The sequence below is a fragment of the Cebus imitator genome, unplaced genomic scaffold (assembly GCF_001604975.1).
Source record: "Cebus imitator isolate Cc_AM_T3 unplaced genomic scaffold, Cebus_imitator-1.0 Scaffold332, whole genome shotgun sequence".
NCBI classification, from domain to species: Eukaryota; Metazoa; Chordata; class Mammalia; order Primates; family Cebidae; genus Cebus; species Cebus imitator.
The window spans coordinates 2268319-2282542 of NW_016107647.1; the positions used below are offsets into that span (position 1 = coordinate 2268319).

At 38.6% G+C, this 14224-nt stretch overlaps 1 protein-coding gene across 11 annotated transcripts in view; it reads left to right on the forward strand.

Annotated features, from left to right (window-relative positions):
• TMCC1 (transmembrane and coiled-coil domain family 1) overlaps window positions 1–14224 on the forward strand; it is a 253902-nt gene that overhangs the window by 209965 nt on the left and 29713 nt on the right. The window contains exon 1 of one of the 11 annotated variants that reach the window (XM_017505084.2): window positions 1270–1588. The exons of 9 other annotated variants lie outside the window; for them this stretch is intronic. In XM_017505084.2, coding sequence (XP_017360573.1) covers window positions 1532–1588 — 57 coding nt within the window. In that variant the 5' untranslated portion in view covers window positions 1270–1531. Of the gene's footprint in view, window positions 1–1269; window positions 1883–14224 lie in introns of those variants that run through there. One more of the 11 variants, XM_037730139.1, reaches the window with a different exon arrangement.

The window sequence follows — 14224 nt, forward strand, 5'->3', positions numbered from 1 at the left end:
GGTTCAAGCAATTCTCCTGCCTCAGCCTCCCGAGTAGCTGGGACTACAGGCGCACGACACCACACACAGCTAATTTTTGTATTTTTAGTAGACACGGGGTTTCACCATGTTGGCCAGGATGGGCTTGATCTCAACCTCTGATCTGCCCACCTCGGCCTCCCAAAGTGCTGGGATTACAGGTGTGAGCCACCGCACCCGGCCCTTACCACCTAATTTTTAAGCAAAAACAAAACTTCTATTAAATCAAATTATTTTTAATTTGTTGTGGAAAGTCAAGGTCAGAGTTCTATGTCTCTAGAGATGGAAATGGAATTTCTGGAGTCATAGTTTCAAGCCAGCATTTTCTTTACATTTATTCATGGTGCTTTGGATTCCGTTCAGAGGGCTTCATCTAGCTTAAGTGAAAGAATATTAAGCAAAGCTGGTTAATACTGATAGAAAGACCTTCTTTGACCTGTCAGTACGGTGCTGGCCTGAGCTTCCAGATCCACACTTAACTAAAAGTAAAGAAATTATCACACCCCCAGGCTCATAGAAAGGGTTTACTGTGTTAAATTGTCTTCATGTCTGATTTCTTTCTGCATGTTAACCTCAGAGAAATATTAGTAGATGTACTTTATACATGCCACACTATATTTTATAGTCATTTAAATTCCTCCTATGTGTGTTCCCCACAACTGCTTTTACAAATGAAGAAATAAGGTTCAGATCTGATAACTTGCCTAAATCCCAAAGTGGTTTTTCAAGTCAGAAACAGTCTTATACTCAATTCTGTCATGTAGTGTCCTGGGTGTTCAGTAAATAGTGTATGATGATACGGGGCTGAGTCTGGGCTTATGATTGTGATGTTTTAATCTGTTGTTTAGATTTTAGAGTGTTTTTTTTTCTCTGTCCATAGTGAATATGATTTTAGAGTTTCATGCTCAGTTTTCTTTTTCTAGTTTTCTCATTCATGTTGTATTCTCGTTTTAAACAATTTTGCCAACCTAAAATGGAAAATAAGAGAAGAAACATTAGAAAAGCATGGAAATCTGTCCTGGCAATCTCCTGGGCCTTTATTGAAACATAGGTAGATTGCTTTTTCTTTGTATTTATTGAACCAAGCTACCTAAACAGTGTTATTTCATTTAGAATGTTTTTAATCTTCTTTAAGCGAATCTTTCAGCCTTATCTGATTTAAATGAGAAGACAAACGGGAATGTTGAATTAATACCCTGTAGCTTTAAATCCAACCAGTGTGATGCTTTTGTCTTTTATAAAAGATGCTCACAGCTGGAGAAGAGAGGCAGATACTGTCTGTGATCTCCATTCTCAGAGTCAAACTATTCATTTGCATTAGCTGCTCTCGCAAACTGCATGCGCGCGCACACACACACGGGTGTTTGTTTGGCAGAAGCTTTCTGTTTATTCAGCACAGAGTCCTCTAAGCTCCCAGATGTAGAAAGCTCTAAGAGTTGCTACAAGAGACAGAATCAAAACTGTACATAGGCTGAGGTGGGCACTGCGGAGGATTGGCTATGCAAGGGTATTGATGTGGTGCGGCTGTACCTGCCTGTTTTGTGAAAGTCACTTCTCTGAGACTGTGAAGGTGAGAAGCCCAGGGATCCACTAGAAGCTTCATTGCGGCTGGCTCTTTGGTGGGGGATTGCATTCCCAGTGGTAGCTGTCCTCATTTGCAGCGTTATTCTCGGAAACCAAGTATGTGCAGCAGTGACAGACTATGCCACAGCTCCTCTGCAATTTGGAAGCTGGAACAAATGGAAAGAGCTTATAGCCAAGAGAGGTTGCGTTTTTTATGATCCAAGTTTGCTCTGGCACTGCACAAATGAAGGATGAGCTTTGTGGCAAGCAAAATCAGCAGACTGCCTGACAGGGGGTTTTGGTAAGATAAATGTGTTGTGATTGTTTTTTCTTATTTTTTTACTTTTCTGTATCAGCTGCATAGAATTGCTGCTTAGCAATAACTAAAACATTTTGCAAAATCACGTTTGATGGAAAAGGATGACCAAGGTAACCAGAAGGAGAAACATAACGTGTGGCCATTCAGTTGTGACCTTCCGAGGTAATCCAAGTTTTCTCATATGTCTCTGAACAGGCAGAAGCCAGGAATTTCCAGAGAAAAGAATGCAGACTAACAATTAGACTTCTTTTCTTTCCTTTGAATAGTCATAATTATGCTTTTTTTCCTTCTTTTCCTACAGTCTGAGCAGGAGAAGAAAAAAATAAAGCCTTCCTCCTGTTACAGAGTTGTTGCCACTGGAACAGTAATAGGCTGAGAACATAAGTATGGAGGTGGAGGAAGGCAGGATAAGGAGTCTGCTATTTTCGTAGCTGTGCGTTGGTGGGTGTTTGTCTTGGGTTCATTGTCATTGCTGTTTGATACCAAGTGGTTGTGAATACTGTATCTCTTTGCCTCTACTATGACTGAATCTCTTTTATGTTCTCTTTTGTACATTTTTCTTTGCCAGACCCAATTCTATTGATATGAAGCCTTTTTCTGTTACTGTTTATACATATATATACATATTAGCCTTTATTAGAGAAAAGATAGTTGTAGAAAGTAGGCCTCCAATGTTTATGGACCTCAAGAAAGATAAGGACGTTTTCTCTTTAAAATGTAGGTTTTACTTTTAGCAGATTTTGGTTCTTGGTTCTGTAATCTTTAGTGTTTTATTACAAATTAGAGGAAATGAGTTACATTACATTTGCAAAATCCTACTAGAATCACCTTGCTTTAAGTTGGATCTTATTTCTTATGTTTTTTATAAACATTAAGATTTACTTTTCCTCATCCTAACTTAGGCAGGTGTTACTGGAAGATATATTCCTATCTCAGAGAGCCAAGTTTCCTAGTTGCTTAGAGTGGCCACAGAAGAGATCCATTGATACCTGACTTTTTGCTGACTCATTGCTTATGTAAGCCTTATAAATACAACTCTCCATATACTTCCATTAGGTTACTGGCAGGTGCCCTCCTCCCTGTTTACTGACCTTTTCCTCTCAGCATCCTTCTGTTCTTCCTGTAAGCCTTTTTAGTAAGATTGTCATAACCTTTCAACCAAGTGAATTCTAAGAAGTGGCAAATAGATAAATCCTTTTTCTTTTTCTCTTTTTGAATTGCTACTTTCTTTAATTCTGTTTTCATCTCAATTATGATAAAATTTCAAATTCTCTATTTTCTTGACATGTGAAACCTATAGTAATAGTGCTTTTTCTCACTTATGGCCTGATTAAAGTAACAACCTCCTTTTCTATCTTTGAGGACTCAGTTCAAATGTCCTCTTGTTCAGAGAAGCTTTCTGTGACCTCCCAGACTAAAATAGATTTTCCTCCCATACACTATTCCTTTTCTCACAACATTCTGTTTCTTTGTAGCACTTGATACAGTTTATATTGTTTGGTTACTGGTTTTTCTGTCTACGACTTTTCCCCACTCAGCCATAAACCTCATGAAAGCAGAGACTGTTTTTTCCATTATTACATACCCGGCATTTAGCAAAATGGCAGGCTGAGAGCTGAAGAAAAGCAGATAAGTAGACAATATTGCAATTGCAGCACTATGGTGAGAAAAAAATAGGATAAGCACCGGGCACTGAAAAAAATCCAGTGTGACTAGAGTGGAGTAAGTAGGAGAGGAAGCGTACTGTAAAACAAAGATCTAGAGAGGTAGATACGGGGCCTAACCAAGTAGGACTTTATAGACTGTTCAAATTCTTGTTCATTCTAAAAGTTGTCAGAAGCTACTAAAAGAATTTAAGTATTGATTGATTTAGGACTTTTTAAAAAATAATTTCTTCAGTTTAAATGAGATCCTAAGTGAATGCAGGTAGATCAATCAGCATCAGTCAGTGCAGTGGTCCAGGAGAGAGATAAGAGTTCGTCCTAAGGTGGTGGCAGTAGAGGTAGTTGGAGAGTGTTGTGTATTATGATGAAAATTTGGAAAGTAAAATTGATAGGCCTTAGTGTTGGATTGGATATAGGTAGAAGGCAGAAGATGTCAAGAATGGTTCCTAGGCTTTCATTTGGTTTGGTTTTAGCTTGTGTAACTTGATGGATAGATGCTTTTCCTGAGATATGGGACAGTGTAAAATCTGGTTTAGAAGAGGATTATATTTGGTTTTGGACCTATAGACGTTGATATAGTCAAGTAGCCTTTTGGATCTTTAAGTCTAGATCCCAAAGGAGTTTGTACTACTCTTATCATTGGGAAACCTTCAGTGGTATCGTTGGCATAAAGTTTAGAAAAGTAGTTTAGACCTACATTGGCAACCCATTTCCCACTACAGCCCTCTCCTGTGCCTCTTTTTTTTTTTCTTTGACGGAGTCTTGCTCTGTTGCCCAGGTTAGAGTGCAGTGGCTTGATCTCAGCTCACTGCCACCTCCACCTCCCGGGTTCAAGTGATTCTCCTGCTTCAGCCTCCTGAGTAGCTGGGATTACAGGCCTGCCACTGCGCCTGGCTAATTTTTATATTTTTAGTAGAGACAGGATTTCATCATCTTGGCCAGGCTGGTATCAAACTCCTGACCTTGTGATTCACCCACCTCAGCCTCCAAAAGTGCTGGGATTACAGGTGTGAAGCACCCCGCCCAGCCTCCTGTGCCATTATTTTACAGCCTCACAAGCCATTCAGTTATCATGAAGGTGCTATTACATTATCTTCTTCTTGACTGTTCTGCATGCTAAACTATTAACCTGAAATGCTTTTCCTTATCCTTTCTCTATCTAATTTCTTCAAGACTCATTTTGATTTTTACCTCCTCCAATGAGCCTTATCTATCCCCTTCACTTTTAAAAAAAAAAAAATTAATTTTTTTTTTTAGGATAGGGTCTCAGTCTGTTTGTTGCCCAGACTGGGTGCAGTGGTGTGATCATAGTTCAGTGCAGCCTTAGACTCCTAGGCTCAAGTGATTTTCTCACCTTAGTCTCCTGAGTAGCTGGGACTACAGACTCACCCCATCAAACCTGGCTAATTTTTTTCTTTTTGTAAAGAAACAGCTTTGTTATGTTAACCAGGTTGGTCTAAACTCCTGTCCTCAAGCTAATCCTCCTGTCTCTGCCTTCCAAAGTGTTGGGATTACAGGTGTGAGCCACTGTGCCCAGCCAGCCCCTTTTCCTTCTTTTATTACATGCTTCCCTCCTGAGCTCAGAGTGTACTTTGCCTTCATATGTATGTCATTTATTTAATTGGACCTGCATTTCAGTTGATCATTTCCATGTTTCACCAACTACGTAGATCATGTGTTCCTTGAGAGCAGGGATTCCATCTTTATTCAGTGTTTTACATAAAGAAAAGATAATTGCAAAATGAATTAAACTGTAAAGCCTCAGTCTTTTCACAACCTGCATCCATAATCTCATAGTGCCATAATGTGCTTTCCCCACCTGTCTGCTCCTAATTTTCTCTAAGCTGTCCTATCCCTGCAGATACCTAGAAAATGTTTTTCCTTTCAAATGCAGAATTCCTGAATCTGTCCCTCTTATCATATACTTTTCTACTTTTACTTTATCTGTAATTTATCAGAAAAACTGAAAACTTTGCATTGGTCATCACATGTGAAAGAATTAGCCAAGTCAGGAAAGGACATCCACAACTCATCTTGTTCTCTGTGTCTCCTTTTTTTCCCATTCTTCTGGAGTAAGTCCAGAATCCATGTCGTATTTTTCAGTTAGGTCACTGTTGCATTTAAGATCAGGTAATTGTTAAGACTGCATTGCAGGAGAAATATCCCCAGGCATTTCCTAGGGCCACCTGGAGGGATGGTACTAGCTGCAGTCTCTCCCTTTCTCCCCCAATCCTACATCAACAGAGTATAGAAATGCATAAATTATGAAGATTGGATCCTTGCCATCTAAGTAATTGCTTCACAGAGGCTTAAGAATTCAGTTTGCCTTTTCAGAACTCTTTGACTAGTTAAATGTTCTTATTATCTCAGTTAACACTGGTATACATTGATTCTCAGTCTTTTGGAGTAAAATTTTATTGATTTCTTAGCCCTCTTAGGAGTTATAGATACCTCTGTTTAAAAACCTGGAACAACTAGACAAATCTCTGAAGTCCATACCATTTACATATTTAAGCAATTTTTTATAATTCTTCATAGATATCCTTAATTCATTTCCAGGATCTTTAAAAATTGATGACATTTTTAAGATATTAGAAACAGTATATACAGCAGGCATTTACACCAACTTTATCAGTGTATCTGTTTTATTCTGTTCTACAAAAAGCAACTGTGTTCTCAAAATTAAGTACAGATTTTAGGAAAGATAACACCCTGGAGTATCCCTTGCCAAAGATGTTACATTTTTTAATGGACAGAAACTTGATCTGTTGAGATTTTATCAAGAATAGAGGAATAATCTGTCCTATCTGTTTAAATAAATTTCTCTTAAAATAATTTTTATTCAGGGGAACAATAGACACTAGGGACTCCAAAAGGGAGGAGAGTGGATGGTGGGGGTGGGCAGGGGTTGAAAAATTACCTGTTGGGCACAATATTCTCTAGTCAGGTGATAGGTACACCAAAAGCCCAGAGTTCACCTCTGTATCATATATCCATGTAACAAAACTGCATTTGTATCCCCTAAATCTATGAAAAACAAAACAAAGAATAAAAACCTATTAACATGTAGAAAAATAATTTTTATTCAGTTATAGGTAACCAAGTAATGCTAGAACTACAGTCTCTCAAAGATCAGGCATGGGTGTGCTATTCAATACAGAGCTCATGATTTTGAATTAAAGGCTTCAGTTAGCCTCTGAGCCAGATTTTTCATGTAGAAAATTAGAATAGTAGTGCCTGCCTCACTGGATTAATTAGATAATATGGTTAAGGTACCAAACATGCCCAGCTAACTTTGTAATTTCCCAAAAATGGCAGTTAAGGGAATTCTCAGATTATCAGATTATATAAATAACAATCTGATGTATTTACTTTCCTTTTCAAAAATGAATTGTCATCATTCTTGAAAACTCTTAAGTGGGGTTACTGGATTTTTGTGAATTTGAGCTATCTTCTAGATTTGGAAGTGGCTATACTGTTTCTTTGTCAAGTTAAATTCATTTGTGTTTGTTCCAGGAACAGATAATAAGGTAATAAATTTAGGGGAGAAATTGCATCTCTAGTACTGGGAAGAAATTTAGATGAAATCCTCAAGGACAAGGATAGTACTATTATTTTCTGTATCAGAGTTGCCAATTACAGTATTCTAGTCATCGGTCATTTTTCCAGTAGGTAGAAACCTCTATCATATGTATGTGTGTGTGTGTATATGTATGTAGTGCCTGCCTCACTGGCCTGCCTCACTGGATTAATGAGATATTATTGAGACACACACACACACACACGTGGGGTTTTGTTTTGTTAGATAAAGATTTGCTGTTTACCTAAGTCTCAGAATAACATCTCAGGATATTTAAGGCAATGTTGTTTTGGTTTTATATCAAAGCTTTGGCCTAATTACCAAAATAGAATTCTTCAAAGAAGTATTTATGGAAAAACCTAAACAGTACTCTAACTTAATGTTAGTAGCTACTTTGGGGGCCTTTTAGGTTTCAGGCTTTTACTAAGGAGTTTATGTGTGTTTGCTCAGTTCAATCCTGCAAGAGGGGTGCTGTTATCCTCCGTTTAAAAAATGAGAAAAATGAACCCACAAGTTAAATAGCCAGGATAGGTAGGTTTTAGAACTAGGCTTCAAGTTCCAACTGTGCTTGACTCTAATATCTACACTGTTTCCACTCTGCTGTCTTACCTCTCTAAAGTCACTACTGCTAATTTCATAATTTACCTCCTTTGACATTTCCTTAAAATAATCTTAGTTTGCCTTTTAAGGAAAATAATGGAATGTTAATATGAAAGGCACTAGAAAGGTATTGATAGTCTTATCAAAGCATAGGTAGATCTAGAAGTATATGGCTTACAACAGTATTTGAGGAAATGTAATGTGAATCTATTCATTTAACAGATATTTAGTTAACATCTGTGTACTAGACACTAGGGAAAGCAAGTTAGAAAAAGACAAATCTAGTCTTGGAATACTCATAGACCAGTGGTGTACAAGGTAGAATGGAAAAAAGGCGACTGTTTAGATAATACTGTGATCACCTAATGGTTGGCATGAAAAGGATTGGCATGCAATGTTATAAAAGCAAAAACAGTAGAACTTAGAAGCTACTTAAAAATTTTGGCAAGAGGCCGGGCGCAGTCGCTCACACCTATAATCCCAGCACTTTGGGAGGCCAAGGCGGGTGGATCACGAGGTCAAGAGATCGAGACCATCCTGGTCAACATGGTGAAACCCCGTCTCTACTAAAAATACAAAAAAAAAAAATTAGCTGGGCATGGTGGCGCATGCCTGTAGTCCCAGCTACTCGGGAGGCTGAGGCAGGAGAATTGCTTGAACCCAGGAGGCAGAGGTTGCAGTGAGCCAAGATCATGCCATTGCACTCCAGCCTGGGTAACAAGAGCGAAACTCCATCTCTAAAGAAAAAACAAAACAAAAAATATATGGCAAGAAGGGGAAAAGATCAGAAAGATGCTTTTACTCTTGATTATTGGAAAAAGGATGAAAACAGTTTTGTAAGGAGACATCTTTTTGAAAGAGAGGCAAGGACATGGAATGCTTAGTTTGAGACAGATTTTGATTAGTCAGGGGAAACACAGAAGGATATTCATATAGAAATAACCATTAGGCAATTGGAATTTAAACCTAGAGACAGAGTCATCTGTGTAGCAGAGAATCTGAAACCTGGAGAGGATATCACATTTAAATCCACAGAACTGCTAATATCCAGCAGGCACTGTAGGTTCAGGGAGGCAGGGGGCTGAGCTCTTCAAGGTTGCAAAATGTAATAATTGTTATATTTAACATTATTTAAGTATTTCATTTCATTTGAAAAGAATTTATAGTTTCGATTTTCTTCTTCACAATACATGTCAAGAATATTTAAACTTATTTGTAGCTGGGCATGGTGGCATCTGTAGTCCCAGCTATTCCAGCGGCTGATATAGGAGATTTGCTTGAGACCAGGAGTTTGAAGCTGCAGTGCATAATGATCACACCCATGAATAGCCACTGCACTTGAGCCTTGGTAATATAGCAAGACCCTATCTCTAAAAATTAGTTAATTGTTACCAGATAATTTCAATGCAAAATAACAGAAAAACTTAAGTTTTCAGTTAAAAATTATGTTTAATATGAGTATATTTGATATGTTTTACATGTGGATGGAACCTCCAAAAGTAGGAATGCCTAGGGCATTTTCTGGCCTCCCCCTTTCTCATTTCTTTTTTATTTTTATTATTTTTTTTGAAACTAAGTCTCACTCTGTCGCCCAGGCTGGAGTGCAGTGGTACAGTCTCAGCTCACTACAACCTCCACCTCCCAGGTTCAAGCGATCCTCCTGCCTCAGCTTCCCAAGTAGCTGGGATTACAGGTGTGTGCCACAATGCCCAGCTAATTTTTGTATATTTAGTAAAGATGGGGTTTCACCATGTTGGCCAGAGTGGTCTCAAACTCCTGACTTCAAGTGATCTACTTGTCTCAGACTCCCAAAGTGCTGGGATTACAGGCGTGAGCCACCGTGCCTGGTCCCCGCTTCCTCATTTCTATTGGTACTGCATTTTAGTGGCTTAGGATTATTATAGATTCCTACCTGGCCTCCTACCCACCAACCTCTGTATATTCCATTTCATTTACTCATGGATACCAGATTAAGCTTCTAAGTACATAGCTCTGGTAATGTCAGTTCCCTAATTGGAAAAAAAAAAAATTGACTACTTATCAGTCTTTACCTCCTAGCAAGTGAGATAGTAAAGGTTATTTGAATTAAGAATAAATTCAAACTATGAGTATTCCCATACTTTCTTTAAATATTGACCAAACTATATTATTTACTGTTTTATAAAATATGTAGAATTTTTCTGCCCTCATGCAAATGACCCCTCTTACAAGTCTGTCAGAATTCCATGTTTGGAAAATGCCATAAATAATATAATAGACATATTTTACATATTAAAACACATTATTTGACCTTCTCTCTCAGCCTCCCATTATATAAGCTGCTTTTGAATAGTGCCATATCACTACTGTCGTCGTATCTCCTGTAGCACCTTGCTTCATACTTTCCATAAACATAGTTAATATATTTTAGGGAGAAGGATGTAATTGCATATGTAGGATTTTCATTCAGTCTTTTTTTTTTTTTTTTTTTTTTTTTTTCTGAGACAGAGTCTCACTCTGTCACCCAAGCTGGAGTACAGTGGCATGATCTCAGCTCACTGCAGCTTCCACCCCCCGGTTCAAGCAGTTTTTGTGCCTCAGTCTCCCAAGTAGCTCAGATTACAGGCATGCACCACCATGCCTGGATAATTTTTATATTTTCAGTAGAGACATTGTTTCACCATGTTGGCCAGGCAGGTCTTGAACTCCTGACCTAAAGTGATCCACCCACCTCAGCCTCCCAAAGTGCTAGGATTATAGGTGTGAGCCACCATGCCTGGCCCAGAGTCTAACTTTGTAAAAATCATCACTGCCTCCCCATTCTTCTGCTCAAGTGGTGATGGTCATGACTTATGACAAGCAGTTTAGTGAAAAGCAAGGATTCTGAAGCCCAGTCCTCTGAGTTCAAATCCTGACTCTGCTGCTTTTTGGCTATGTGACTTTGGACAAGTCACCTAACTTCTCCTGACTCAATTTCTTCAGCTGGAAAATGGAGATTAAGACCAGGCACAGTGGCTCATGCCTGTAATCATAGCACTTTGGGAGGCCGAGGTGGGTGGATCATGAGGTCAGGAGTTCGAGACCAGCATGGCCAACGTGGTGAAATCCCATCTCTACTAAAAATACAAAAATTAACTGGGCATGGTGGCGGGCGTCTATAATCCCAGCTTCTTGGAAGACTGAGGCAGAAGAATCATTTGAACCCAAGAGGCAGAGGTTTCAATGAGCCAAGATCACGCCATTGCACTCCAACCTGGGCAACAAGGCAGGACTCCTTCTTAAAAAAAAAAAATTAAAATAGTGTACATCAACTAGGGTTGTTTTGAGGATTAACCAAGTTAATTTAAGCAAAGCATTTAGATTTGTACCAGGTTTATAGTAAGCACTCAGTTACTACTATTACTTTTGCTACTATCATCATCATATTTACACATAAACCAGATTGAGACTTGCACTTTGATAGCCTCAGAAAATATCTGCTTATCTAAGGAATAGAAATATTCATGTAGTTCACAAAGAAGAAAAATAATTTTGGGCATGTAACCCATGTTTTGAATAAAACAGGAGGATACTACATTACAGCAATTCATGCAAGAGTTTAAATGAACTCAAGCTTTTTTATAAATTATGAAATATCTGATGTTAATATATGAAGATAAGGTACTTTGGGAAGCTTTTGAAAGTCAATCTCTGATAGAGTAAGGTCTTATAACACAGATGAAGAAGTTATAAATAACCTTGTTAAGATTTCTTGATGATACAATAAACGGAAACACTTCAAATTTTAATGAAAGAGTGGAACATAGCCACACCCAAAAAATAATCTGAATAAATAAGAGAATAGGAAATTGTATTCATTCAACAAATATTTGAGCAGCTGCTAAGTGCCATGCACAGTTTTAGTTATTAGAGACCCAAAAGTGGACAAACCACAAAAATATCTACCTTCATGGGCCTTATATTCTAGTTTATTTTTATGAAATATAAAAATATATGTCAGAAGGTAAAAAGTTTTGTGTAGAAAAATGAAGTCAAGAAAGAAAATAGGAAGTTCATAATGGAACCAGAGTTTGCCATTTTAAATAAGGTAGTCAGAAAAGTCCTCACTGCTAAGGTGACATTGAAGCAAAGACTTAAAGGAGGTGATGGGGCAAGCCATGCAGGTGTCTGAGAGAAGAGCATTTTAGAAAGAAGGAACACTCACTGAGTGAAAAGCCCTGACATAGGTACATGTCTTGCATGTTCCAGGAACAGGGGAGGCCATTGTAGCTGGTTACAGTGGAGTAAAGGGATGAGTAGTAAGAGATGAGGTCAGGGAGGTAATGGGATGTGGTGGTGCAGGTGTAGATCATGGCCATTGTAAGAACTTTGGCTTTTACCCTGACTGAGATAGAGAGCCACTGGAAGGCTTTAGCTGTAAAAAGAGTGTTGCAATCTGAATTACATTTTAAAAGAACTACTCTTGCCACTCTGCAGGTAATTAATTATAAAGATATTATTGCAGTTATAAGAGACTGGGACAACATGGTATATACATAGTGGGTAATAATACAGACTCCATAGGTAGACTATCTGGTTTCAAACACTGAGTCTGCCACTCCTTGATTTGTGATCTTGGACAACTTAAATTCCTTATGCTTTGGTTTTCTTAGCCACAAAATGAGGGTAAATAATAATATCCATCCCATAGTTTTACTATAAGAATTAAACAACGTACTAAACACGCCAAGGATTTAGAACAGTGCTTAGCATATACCAAGTATACTATATGTATTAGCAGCTATAATTATTAACATTGTTGTTTACTGGATATAGGGTATGTGTGAGAAAAAAGAATTGGCCAGCCGTGATAGCTCAAGCCTGTAATCCCAGCACTTTGGGGGACTAAGGCAGGTAGATCACTTGAGGCTAGGAGTTTGAGACCAGCCTAGCCAACATGGCAAAACCCCACCTCTATTAAAAATTACAAAAATTAGCCAGATGTGGTGACACACACCTATAATCTCAGCTATTAGGGAGGCTGAGGCACAAGAATCGCTTGAACCCAGGAGGCAGAGGTTGCAATGAGCCGAGATCATGCTACTATACTCCGGCCTGGGCAACAGAGCAAGACTGTGTTTCAAAAATAAATAAAAAATGAACTGACTGTTAGACATGTAAGTAGAGATACTAAGTAGGTGGTTGGATATGTGAGTTTAGTATTAAGAGAAGTATGGCCTGGTGGTATACATTTAGAATTCATCAGCAAATAAATGATTTTTAAGAGTAAGAAGAGTAATTAGGCCTAACATGGAATTAGGGGTATATCGTTCAAACAGGTCTTCCTTGGAGCCTCTACTCTTCACAAGCTTCCTAATAAGTCATGACAACCAGCTCAGGGAGAGTCAGATTATCATAGACCCTATTGAGCATTTTAGATTTCTTCATTGATTTAGAATTTTATCACAATTACTTGAAATAAATAGAATTAAGCTAAGGCTGATAAATATTTTGTTTTAATGACACTGTGTCATTGAAGTATTTGTGGCAGGAATTAACTTATAAAGGAGAATTTATTGATGGCAGTTCTGTAGTCACATTGGCTTGTCTGCACACGAATTTTATATGCATTTTTAAATTCTCAGTAGTGAAAGCACCTTTTTTGTTACCTTCTCCTTTTTGTGGTTAGCACATGTCCAGAAAATAGAACATAATTTTAAACATTTTCCCACATTAACAGACTTCAGACTAATCATATATAATATACTTCATTCTAAAGTCTTGTGAGAATGATTCTTGAATATCAGAGCCTGAGTAACTATTCTTTTTTTGGAGACCCTGTCACCCAGGCTGGAGTGCAGTGGCATGATCTGAGCTCACTGAAGTTCTGACCTCCTAGGCTCAAGCAATTCCCCCACCTCAGCCTCCTGAGTGGCTGGGACTACAGAGGTGTGCCACCACACCTGGCTAATTTTTGTATTTTTTTTTTGTAGGGACGGGGTTTTGCCACATTGCCCAGATTAGTCTCGAACTCCTGAGCACAAGTGATCTGTCCATCTTGGCCTCCCAAAGTGCTGGGATTAGAGGCGTAAGCCACCACACCCAGCCAATTTCTTAATTTTTTCTTGTTACAAATACGTATTTGTATTTTGAGTAATGAACATAGAGGCCAGGTTAAGTAATGGAAGAAGGTAATTAGTGTACCATGTTTGGCAGGTACCATCTGACTTAACATATCTGTAACATTTTTTTTTTTAATCTCATTAGAAAATGAGCCGGGCGCGGTGGCTCACACTTGTAATCCCAGCACTTTGGGAGGCCGGGGCGGGTGGATCACGAAGTCAAGAGATCGAGACCATCCTGGTCAACATGGTGAAACCCTGCCTCTACTAAAACTACAAAACATTAGCTGGGCATGGTGGTGCGTGCCTGTAATCCCAGCTACTCAGGAGGCTGAGACAGGAGAATTGCTTGAACCCAGGAGGCGGAGGTTGCGGTGAGCCGAGATCGCGCCATTGCACT